The sequence below is a fragment of the Lactuca saligna genome, chromosome 7 (genome assembly GCF_052625555.1).
Source record: "Lactuca saligna cultivar CGN05327 chromosome 7, ASM5262555v1, whole genome shotgun sequence".
Classification (NCBI taxonomy): Eukaryota; Viridiplantae; Streptophyta; class Magnoliopsida; order Asterales; family Asteraceae; genus Lactuca; species Lactuca saligna.
In genome coordinates, this window is record NC_136423.1 from 37,840,613 (window position 1) to 37,852,491 (window position 11,879).

The following is an 11,879-nucleotide window of genomic DNA, read 5'->3' on the forward strand; positions in this document are numbered from 1 at the left end:
GCATATCGGCCGAGAAATTGGCCGATATCTATATCAGGGAGATCGTGGCGCGGCACGGGGTGCCGGTATCGGTGATCTCGGATAGGGATGTATGTTTCACTTCCAGATTTTGGAAGAAGTTTCATGACGAGTTGGGCACTCGATTGCATTTTAGCACCGCCTTTCACCCGCAGACAGATGGTCAGAGTGAGCGGACCATCCAGACTTTAGAGGACATGTTGCGGGCGTGTGTGTTAGATTTCGGTGGTAGCTGGGATACCTATCTTCCCTTGGCTGAGTTCTCATACAACAACAGCTACCACGCGAGTATTGACCGACCACCATTCGAGATGTTGTACGGGCGGAGGTGCAGAACCCCGATATGCTGGGGTGAAGTTGGCCAGAGAGTCATGGGAAGCACCGAGGTGGTGCTAGAGACGACCGAGAGGATCCAGCAGGTTCGGAGCAGACTTCAGACTGCTCAGAGTCGGCAGAAAAGTTACGCCGACAAGCGTCGATCCGACTTGGAGTTCCAAGTCGGGGATATGGTTCTCCTGAAAGTGTCGCCTTGGAAAGGTGTCATTCGATTCAGGAAGCGGGGCAAGTTGGGCCCAAGATTCATCGGGTCGTTCAGGGTTGTAGCCCGGGTGGGCAAGGTGGCGTATAGGCTGGATCTGCCAGCCGAGCTCAGTCAGATCCACAACACTTTCCATGTTTCTTAGCTGCGGAAGTGCCTAGCGGACGATTCAGCGGTAGTACCGTTGGAGGACATTCAGGTTGATGAAAGCTTGAACTACATTGAGCGCCCAGTCGCAATACTCGACAGGAAGTCGAAGGACTTGAGGAACAAGAGGGTAGAACTAGTGAAGGTGCAAACGCAGCACCGCAAGGGTTCGGAATGGACTTGGGAGCCGATGGACGAGATGATGGAGCATTACCCCGAGCTGTTTCAGGATCGAGCAGCAGACTTCGAGGATGAAGTCTAAAATAAGTGGGGGAGATTTGTAGCACCTGGTTCCTGGTATGTAAATCTTATTTGAGTATTTCCCATTTTAGCCTTGGACTCGGCGAGTCATAGGTCCAACTCGCCGAGTAGGGACAAGACTCAGGACACATTTAAGTTGGCAACTCGGCGAGTCCATATCCTGGACTCGGCGAGTCACCGCTGCTGGATGAAACCCTAAATTTCAAGGGTTTGCACCCTATTTAAACCCTCATTTCCGCCCCAAACTCGCCCCCAATCACCCTCAGAGCTCCCAACATCGTTTATATCCTTATTTCCTTGAGAGATTGAAGTGTTTTGGTGTGTTCTTGAAGATTTTGAGGAGAAAGAAGAGTAGATCAAGAAGAGGAGAAGGAGGTCAGGCATCTTTGTGTCATCTCAACGTTTTCCTTGAGGTATAGCTCGTTTCCCCTCTGTTTTCAAGCTTGTAGTCTCTTTTAGCTTCATGGAAGTCCTTCTTGAGCTTTTCCCTAAGCTTGTTTGTGCTTTGTGGGTTGTAATAAGTTGTTAGCCTTTAGATCTAGGCATGATTTAGTCCCTGGAGCTTGGATCTAATGCCTTTATGGGGTCATATTGCATGAAAGCCCTAGATCTACCTCTTTTGGTGCACTTTGAGCCCTAAAATCCATATTGGTAAATATCTACACGTAAAGTTGGAAACTTTACGTGTGATTCGTGCCCTAGAAGCCCAGATCTGTGAATGGCATGGACTGGAATCGAACAAATCAGTGTATTTAATGGATGCAAGGCAACGACTCGGCGAGTCGTTTATGTGACTCGGCGAGTCTGCTCGCGAGTCACCGAACTTGGTCCCTTTATGTTGTATCGAGTTTGATTCGTGAGCCACAGGGGGTGACTCGGTGAGTTGGAAGCTGAACTCACCCATGGAAGGACTCGGCGAGTCCAAGGCAATCGTCATAGATCAAGAACAGACTCGGCGAGTTGTTCATACAACTCAGCGAGTCTTAGCATAAGTGTTCTTCGGATGAAGATGAACTCGACGAGTTGTTCATACAACTCGGCGAGTAGGATGAAGGGCTTGAATGTCAGTTTAGAAGAAGAACTCATCGAGTCATAGCCTAACTCGACGAGTAGAAACAGGGACTCAAGACAATCGTCTGGATAGGGACTCGGCGAGTTGGAGAGCCAACTCGGCGAGTCGGGTCAACTGAAAGTTGACTCTGACTTTGACTTAGGGCTAGACCAGGGGTAAAATGGTCATTTTACCCAAAGGACAGTTAGTAGTGTTTGATTGAGTATGTTGTGGGAATTGCAGCCGGAGGATTTCCGGAGCAGCAGCAGTAGTCAGTTAGTTCCCGATCAATTCAGCAGCTACTTTGAGGTGAGTTACCTTCCAGTAGTGGTGGGTCTAAGGCCACAATGTCAGCCCACCAGTAGGAGACGTATGATAGATGATTGTCTTTGTGATATCATTTGGGTTTGCTATTACCTGATATGTTATATGCTAGCATGATACGTTATATGCGATAATAGTAGAGTTCGATTGTTAGGACCGCAGGGTAGTCAGACACCCTAGAAATGTCTGACAGTATGTGATGATATGTTTGTATGTTGGCCTGTTATGTTATGCGATAGAGGTAGTAGGAGGGGACCAGTCCCCGAGGATCGGTTGTTAGGACCGATGGGTAGTTAGCACCCCAGAATGGCTTGACATGGGTAGTCAGCACCCCAGAATGGCTTGACACGGGTAGGACGGCACCCCAGAATGGTCGTATGGGTAGGTCGGCACCCCAGAATGGTCGTACCTGGTAGTCAGGCACCCCAGAATAGCCTGGCAGTATGCATGTTATGTGTTTGCATGGTATGTGGTACGTTGGGGGAACTCACTAAGCTTTGTGCTTACGTTTTACAGTTTTGTTTTCAGGTACCTCTTCACCGAAGGGGAAGGAGCTGGCGCGGTAGCGGCACGTCATGCACACACTCTGGTTTCCGCATTCACGAGATTCACTGGGATTTGTACTCGGATATTTTGATGGGTTGTATGGTTTGGCTTTTAAACATGGTTTACGTTGTGTTATGGTGTGATCAAACAATGTTTTTATTTATTAATGTTTTCTAAAGTAATGTTTTAAAACGAAATTTTCGGACGTGAAAAATGGGTCGTTACACGAACGGTGGTCAAAGGGTGGTGGTTGTGGAAGATATTCTTAAGTTTATGAATATGTTCTTGGGTGTTCTTGAGATTATGAAGATGTGTTCTTAAGATTTTGAAGGTGTTCTTGGGAGTAGGGGGAGAGAGAGAGAGAGAGAGAGAGAGAGAGAGAGAGAGAGAGGGAGAGAGAGAGAAAGAGAGGTCCTCTATTATTTTTTTAATTGTTAAAATAAAATAAATAAATATTAAATTTTACGAAAAATGAAAAATAAATACCCAAAGGGTATTATAGTCATTTCAATTTTTAAAGAGATTATTTTCACATACAAACCACTCCAAAAGGATCATCAATCCAAAAAAATCATGGTTTGGACTAAAACCCTAAAAATTTACATACCACAGGGATATTTTTGCAATTTTGTCTTATCTTTATACAATAAAAGATAAAATGTCAAGAGAAAACATTTAAATTCTATGGATGTCAATAAACTTTAGGCTCTAAAATCTTATTATCAAGGTATTTAAAAAGAATACTAGACATATTACTAGTTTAAGATGATATTTGATAGGATCTAAATTTTAAGATATGAATTTTTAAGAAGTTTGAGAGGGCAATGAGAGGAAAAAATGTGACAGTTGTGTGAAATAAAAAGAGAATAGTACAGAAAAATTAGGGTACTTTTAGAATTTTTTTTTTTATTCAAATACAACTCATTCTCTTTAAAATTAAAAGTTGAGTTAAAAGACAAAAATTAAGAAACTATCACACGTTTTGGATTTGAAAAATAAAAATTCTACCTTTTAATTGAAATTTTAAAAGGCTATCAAATACCCCCTCTTAACCTGGTGATTGAGATCCATATTTTAATTTTTAGATAGAAGGTCCAATGTTTACACATTGGTACGCCAAAATAATTTTAGTGTTTCATCCGCTTTCATATAGGTATTCATATATTATGTGTACATAATTTCTAAATTTATCTTTTAGGGGATTAAAACCATACCACCAATTTAATCAAATATAATTATATCTACTAAGATTCAAAGAATGATAAGCTATGAAAAAATATGTGACTAATAATATTGAGTTAGGGATGAAAAGAATGATAAGCTATGAAAAAATATGTGACTAATAATATTCAGTTAAGGATGAGCAAAAGAACTGAACCGGACCGGAACCGGGAACCGGCTTCGGCCAAAACCAATAACCGAACCGGCCCGTCGGTTCTACTGGTTCTGGTTCTACCGGTTACCGGTTCCTACCGATTCTTGTCGTGTCTTCAAATGTTGGAACCGATCTTCGAAAAATAGCATCATACGGTTCCGGTTTTTGCCGGTTCTACCGGTTATGGTTCCTACCAATTCCCGGTTCCAAAAATCCACAAAAATAACGTTCCAATCCCGGCCCGACCAGTTCCATCGGGTTCCGGTTCCGGTACCGGTTCCGGCCGATTCCCCGGTCCATATGCTCATCCCTATATTCAGTATAATTCTTTTCAAAGAATTCTCTCCTTTTCTTATTATTGATGGGTCAAAGCCCATTCTTTTTATAACCCATTAATGAAGCTGAAACTAATATAGTAATATACCTGTTTCACCAACAATATACAAATGAAAGTAGGGACGTGCTTCGGGCCGGAACCGACCCAAGCCCGAATAACCCAAAACCCGAATTGTATGAAAAGTGGGAACCGAAACCCAAACTGATTATACTAATATGGACCGGTTCGGTTCGGGTATAACAAGTTTCGGTTCGGTTACTAACCCGAAAGGACCGAAATAACCCAAATAAACATTTGCGCTATGTTTTTTAACCAAATAACCCAAATAAACCGAAATGGTCCAAATAACCCAAATAAGGAAATTCTATATTTAGTTCAAAAAAAATAATTTAATATTTTTTTCTTGAACTAAATATAGAATTTCGTTATTTGGGTTATTCAGGCCATTTCGGTTTATTTGGGTTATTTGGGCCATTTCAGTTTATTTGGGTTATTCGGTTCAAGTGACATTCACTTTCCGGGTCGGTCTTTTTGGCCCGATTAAACCTTTATTCGGGTAACCCAAACCGAATAACCCGAAATCCGAATTAGGTAAAAATAGATACCCGAGAACTGACCCAAATAACTTATTCGTTTCTAATTCGGGTCAGTCCGGTCCGGGATTCGGTTTCGATTCGGGTATTCAGTACAAACCCACATCCCTAAATGAAAGTATAATGAATATAGATTCTCAGACAAGTTATCTATATGAAAACATGATTGTAGTGGTATTAGATAACATACACTACCAACTTTTGGGGAAATGCAATTGTAAACACAATGCTTCTCATCTCAATCTTCCTCACACAAGTTAACACTATCAGAGGATCAACAATTCCAATGACAGTTACTCTCCTATTTTCTGTTGGAGAAACATGGTAGTTATAATTCAACCATCATAAGTGTCACCTGCCTCGAAATCATTTGTATGCAGAATCATCGGCAGCTACTTCCATTCACTTCTTCCTTACAACAACGTGTAGTTCGTTGTATCTTGTGGAAGAGGCCCTGTTTCATGTTTTTAAGATTATTTTGCAGGTTCTACACTTATCATATATACGCCTTCAATATTCCATACAAGGTCAAAAACATCCATAGTATCAACATCTCCAATAACAGTTAGTCTCCCATCATTTGTATCAAAATCAATTGTTCGCACGCCCTTAACCTCAGATAACGCCTTCATCACCTTCTCTCTTTGACTTTCACTGCATAAGTTGACTCCCAGCACAATTTTCTGAAACGTATCAAAGAATAATACAAGACAGGTAAAAAAATTTGGAATAATCTTTCTTGATGATTCACAGTGTACAAACTCATCATACAATGTTCAACAAACATCCGGAGGCCCATGGATTTTCTCTATTATTTTCATTGGGAGGGTTGTTGTTGATGGGTAGAAGTAGCAAAAAAGGGGATTCTACTTGTAAGCGTCATGAGATGTCCTTTTTTACCTATATAACTTTGATCCCTCTCTTTATTTATCTAATAAGCTTTTAAAGTCAAATTACCTTGATCTGGCCACTAACGGCATCAGAAACAAATGCTTTAGACATGAAGCTCCGTAGACTAGGAATCACACCAAATTCCTGAATAAATCACAAGAGCCACAATAGCAAAATTATTTTCTTAATATAAGGCGTTAAAAACAGTAAAGTTTAGAGGATAAAATGTTGTAAAGTGAAAGGTTTCTGCTTTTCCGTCATTTTCTCCAAAAAAAAAAAAGCAAATCTACCTGGCATTTTTTTATGTAATTTTTTGTGTTATAAGATAAAAAAAGTTGATCAGCATTCTTATGTCGTGTTTGTGAATCGAGGAAAAAGCCATACTTGTATGTGATGAAAAATTAAAGTCCTCATATTTTATCTTTCAAGCATAATAGTACTGATTACTGAATCACCTTTACTCTAAGTTTCTTTCGTGGAACCAAGAAAGGTGGAGATGAACTCGATGCAAGGTCCAGAAATTGATCATCGATATCTTCAGACATGTCCTCAGCCTGTTGGTTGTAAAATTGTGTGTTAATGGGAGTTGTAATTTCCAAAACAACGAAAAGTTAAACTCGGTCTTTTATCCACTAAACATAATATTCAATTACCTTTATTGCTTTATCACTAGTTTTAGATGACGTGACAGATTCCATCGTCTCCCCAAGCATGCTTGATGTGAACTCCAAAGTTTCATCTACAAAAGACGATTTTGACATCTCTGCGATCTTGTAAATTTCCTCCTATTTGTTTTTCATAATTAAACACGAAAGCCAGATTAGCAAAACCTTAATATAACCCTAACTATAACAAACGGTTAAACTAGATTATAATAGTTTCATTGATCTTGTCTCTTATTTGAACTCGTATTATGACAAAAGTAAAAGAAATTTTACTGAACAAAGTTACCAATTGAGGACCATGGATGATGCATCGAACAGTTTTCAATTCTGTAAAAGATGGATTCAATTGCTTAGGTCGACCTGTCTTTCTCCATCCTCGTACCTCTGCAACAATCAATGTGTCATGTCATAAGATGAACTTTCTCTATTCTATTTGCAGCATAAAATCCCTAGAATTAGTTTCATAAGGGAGACATATATTAACTGTTATATACCTGTATAGTCAATGGTATCGCCAACTAAAATTCTAAACCAACCAGGTGTCACTCTACCAACCTCCATTAACTCAAAGAAATCACGTCGACAAAGATAGTAAGCTCCTGTGCTTAGTTGAAATCCAGACAAATCTCCTCCAAGAATTTCTATGTTGTTTTCCAAAGTTTCATCATCATAAACAAGGCTCACCCCACATTCGTGTACCTCTAATCCACCCATCACAGCAATAGAGACAGTAACTTTATCTCCAGTCTCCAATAAGTTTCCAATTGGCCAATAGCTTAACCATATACCAACTTTACCAAATTCGGGTTTGCCAAAAACTTTAGGGTTGTACATCAAATCAACACCATTATCCGTATTAATTTTACAAAACCATGCACAATCATCACCAGATATTGCATATTTGAATGTTACATCAAGTCCTATGAGCTTTCTATTATCAGGACATGAAGGCACGTCAAAGGACAAAGACGATAATTCTGATGCGTACTTTGGTGTCATGTTTGGATCCTTTATGTCTGGGAGCGATGTGCTCATTATATCAAATTCATACAACATCTGTAACAGATAAGCATTAGAATTTAGTCAGAAATATTTTGTAGGTGTTTTTATGCAAGTGTTTGAGAGAGAAACAACGAACCTGGACACGCGAGCTTCTGCCTTTAGTGAGCTCATCATCACCAACAAGGGACACCTCATGATTTTGATATTGTTTTAGCCACTTCATGTGTCCCAAATCATTTTCTTCAAGTTTGGCTAGAGGCACCAGTTTGATAAAGCCTTCAATTTCAGACAAACTAATACACCCTTCATAACCAAACTCTTGTAAAGTAAATTGATGAGATTGGAAACTTATTTTCTCTAATGAGTTACAGTAGTATATATACAATTCTGCAAGTGTACTTGGGAGACATAGAAGCCATTTAAGCCTTGAGCACAAACTTAAGTCAAGGACCCGAAGATTTTTAAGATGATCATAACAAGGCAGAAACTCAAATAGACTATTGCCTAAGTTCAAGTACTGCAAATTTATTTGAAGACTGAAACTCAGAGGAAAAGAATCAGTACATTCAAGATTGCAGTCTTGGAGGAATAACCTGTGTAATGAAAGTGGGAAGGAAAATGTAGGTTGTAATGAACTAGAAGCTTCTAATCCTACTAAAAGATTTGTTTGCTCCCTCTTGCATAGGTTTGCACACCCTGTCATGTTGAGTAGTGTAAGACTTGTTAGGTCTCCAATGGTTTCACAAACATGAACTAGACTGTAACAGTTCCAAAGAATCAAAGTCTCAAGATGAGGGATCATACACATATTGCGGATTTCAAATAGATTGTGAGAGTCTTTAAGGTTTAGAATCTGTAGTGATTGAAGAACCTGTTGCAAAAGTAACAAAATTGATGATGTATGCATAAAAACTATTAAGATTTGAGAAACTAAATGGATATATAATCGATAAAAAGGAGGATGTGAAATTCCCTACCATGGGAGGTTCAAAGACTTCCAGGTTGCTATAGCTCATATCTATGGCCACCAAGTTTCCCATGAATAATTCGGAGGGTATGATTCTTAAGTGGAATCCAAGCCAGCTCAGCCATCTTAAATCTTCTGAAAAATTCTCGTAAGACCCAGTGAGTTGCACAAAATTTAGTTGGAGCAGTTTTAGTTTATCCATCTTTTTAAGTGCATCTGTCTTGAGGATTGATGACTGAAAATTTAGCATGAACAAGGATAGTAAGTAAGCTTGAACCTAACGGATGATATTTGTCACTAATATTATCATCTTGAATGCAAAATAGATTAATAATTACATCTCAAAACCTCAAAATTCAATATTTACTTGTGTTTGTTTTACCTTGAATGCAATCTTCTCCGCCCTTAGCATTGGCATGTCCATTGCTAAACCTTCCATTGTTTCTGAACCCTAAAAGGAAAACAAAGATGAACTTTAGAAGTTAAATGAAATAGGAAGGTGTGAAAGTAAAATTAGGCTTAAATTAAACATACATATAAGAAACATCTAATTACCTCTCCTTTGCTTAATATCTTATAAGAATCGCTACTAAGCCAAACTCTACTACGTTTTGTAGGAAATTTTGATGATTCTTGACGAACTATGTGTTTCCCCATCTCTTGAAGCAATCGATGCATCATCAGTTTTTTGTTCAGTGAAACAGAAAGAAGACATCTATTGTATAGGGTTTTAATACCAGATAATGCACAATAATCATGCTCCAATATCTTCACCACATAATCCTCATCTTTCCCAACAAAGAAACAAGCAATGTGCAAAAACAACTCTTTCTCTAGGATAGATGGCAATGACTCGTAGCTTGTTATAAGTACACTTTGAATCCGAGAATCAAAATCTTTATCCAAAAAATTCAATCGACTTTTCCAATATAAGATGGTATTGTCATCGGATAGAGAAGATGCCAACATTACAAGAGCTAAAGGATTCCCTTCACAATATCTTACTGCTTGTAATGCAAGCTCTTCAAAACCTTCCATGGGAACTTTACAACCAAATGCATGACGACTTAAAAGCTCTAAAGATTCATCATCATCTAATAATTTCATTTTATAAACTTGACACCTCCTATACGGGAACTTAAACCAATTATCTGTATTTTCTGTGGTTGTTGTTATTATAATCTTGCTTTGTGTATTAATTTTCCCGGTTCCAAGTAAAGCGATTAACTCACTACGTCTAGCAACATCATCAAGAACAATAAGCGTCTTTTTCGTTTGTAAGGCCTCCTCAATCTTACATGTAGCTTGAGAAACACCAGGTATTTTTCTCTTCTTGCCACCTAAAATATCGTTCAGAAGCTGTTCTTGTAGCTGAAGCAAATCATCGGATTCTTTACATCTGCGACTGATGTCTTCAACAAAACTCATGCTTTCAAAATTCTTCCGATTTGAATCATAAATATACTTGGCCAATGTTGTCTTGCCACTTCCACCCATGCCACAAATTGCTAAAAATTCAGCATTGGATCGATTTAACCAGGAATTGATATCTTCATATCGAGTGGCTAACCCTGTTAGATTGAGTGGAAGATGAACTTCTTTTCGATCCAGTTTATTGTAAATGGTGTCAACGATTTCCTTTATAAACTCTGTTTCAGGCCTGGAACAACATGAGGAAAATCAACAAGTTAATGGGATGATATTTGGAGATTCTTTGATCAGTACTTAACTTTGAAAACGTAGTGTGATACTAATATATGTTTAGATCAGATTACCATTAAAGTTTCCAAAAAAGATTCAAATTCATTTAGAGTGGTAAATAAAGATTTCTCTAATTTAATTCCAAACAAATTTTAAATCTAAATAAAACAAATCTTGACAGATTACACAGAATTATGTTTATCAAAAGCCTTATAGTTGAGTCGTATATGCTAGAATCGTAGATATAGGCATCTCCAACCCAAACACCATTTCTTACACCAAATATGTGTTATACTCTTCATTAACACCAAAGTTTCAAGCGTCACGTGTGCAATTTTGGTTTTGATTTTATACATTTCTAGTTTATTTTAATTGTTTCAAGTTAGAGTTTATATATTTTCAGTAAATTTAATTGTATAGTCATATTTCAATAATGACTAATTTACAGGAAGAGACATACCCTAACAGAACCATGCCGGCCAAATCAGCAACCTCTCTAAGAGCTCTTTTCCACTGGTCCACGTTGTGATCTGTCCACCTTTGATTGGCTTTGACTTGGATTGCAAAAGTTTTATTATGTTTTCTCACATCAGAAGGATCAACATGATAAAAAACAGGTAGAACAAAATGATTAGACTCTTTCCTTTGCTTCAGAATCGACAATAGCTCATCAAGGCACCAAGTGGAAGTGGCATAGTTTGGTGACAATACAACTATTGAAGCCCTTGATTCTTTAACTGCTCTCCCGATCTCCGGATTCAGTTTTTCCCCTCTGTCAATTTCTTCGTTATCCCTAAAAGTATTAATTCCTGCTCGGTTTAATGCATGGTAAAGATGATCCGTAAAAGAATCACGAGTATCTTCGCCTCTAAAACTTAGAAAAACATCATAGCTGCCATGAGGACTAGTAGAAGCCATACTACTGGAGGAAGAGCTGGAAGCCATTGAAATTGGATCTGTGAGGATGGAAAATGAAGTCGTCGTCCCCAATAGTACAACCCAATCAAGTGGGTGTGGTCATCGTCAAAGGCAAACGTCAATTATGAAAAACGATTCCCCACCTGCCGCTGAAAAATATTTAAAACAAAGATAAAACAAAACAAATATCTAAAATAGAAATCAACAGATAGATAGAAGGGTAAATTATAGTCTATAGATTTGACCTATGTGCAGTGTTGTTTTGAATATGGTTTAAAAATGAACATTGAAGTTTTTTTCCTTTTTTTTTTTTCTTAATTTTATTTTTAACTATTATAAAAATATGGGATATTCATCACACTCACCTTTACGCAAGTAACATAAATTACTATTTAAGTTTGAAAATTTGTAATTTTCAAATTTATATAATAAAAACATGTTTGAAAAATATTTCTTAAAAAAAATTGGAAATTTCAAACTAATCTTTTTTTTCTTAAGAGTTCAAAATTTTGAACTTAAATCTTTGTATCTTTTTCATTGATAAT

The 11,879-nt window shown here is 38.1% G+C and overlaps 1 protein-coding gene across 2 annotated transcripts; it reads right to left on the reverse strand.

Moving 5' to 3' along the window:
- Window positions 1–5,299: 5,299 nt before the first annotated feature.
- On the reverse strand, window positions 5,300–11,450 carry LOC145005017 (disease resistance protein RPV1-like). 2 transcript variants are annotated; one of them, XM_078964051.1, is made up of 13 exons: window positions 10,877–11,450; window positions 9,271–10,375; window positions 9,098–9,166; window positions 8,726–8,950; window positions 8,553–8,619; window positions 8,313–8,444; window positions 7,885–8,024; window positions 7,241–7,802; window positions 7,033–7,130; window positions 6,735–6,866; window positions 6,537–6,635; window positions 6,148–6,225; window positions 5,300–5,873 (listed from the first exon to the last, which is right to left on the reverse strand). In XM_078964051.1, the coding sequence occupies exons 1-13, from the start codon at window positions 11,359–11,361 to the stop codon at window positions 5,664–5,666; spliced, it is 3,402 nt and encodes a 1,133-aa protein (XP_078820177.1). In that variant the 5' UTR covers window positions 11,362–11,450; the 3' UTR covers window positions 5,300–5,663. The 2 variants fall into 2 exon arrangements, with proteins under 2 accessions (XP_078820177.1, XP_078820176.1); XM_078964050.1 differs by having other exon boundaries at window positions 7,885–8,444.
- Between the last annotated feature and the right edge of the window lie 429 nt (window positions 11,451–11,879).

Excerpts from the sequence above, each read along its gene's own strand:
- LOC145005017 (XM_078964050.1), bottom strand. The coding sequence starts at position 11,361 with ATGGCTTCCAGCTCTTCCTCCAGTAGTATGGCTTCTACTAGTCCTCAT. Across the intron at positions 9,167-9,270 it reads AGATATTAAGCAAAGGAGAG|GGTTCAGAAACAATGGAAGG; the intron begins GTAATTAGATGT and ends TTTTCCTTTTAG. Across the intron at positions 6,867-7,032 it reads TCATCCATGGTCCTCAATTG|GAGGAAATTTACAAGATCGC; the intron begins GTAACTTTGTTC and ends AAAAACAAATAG.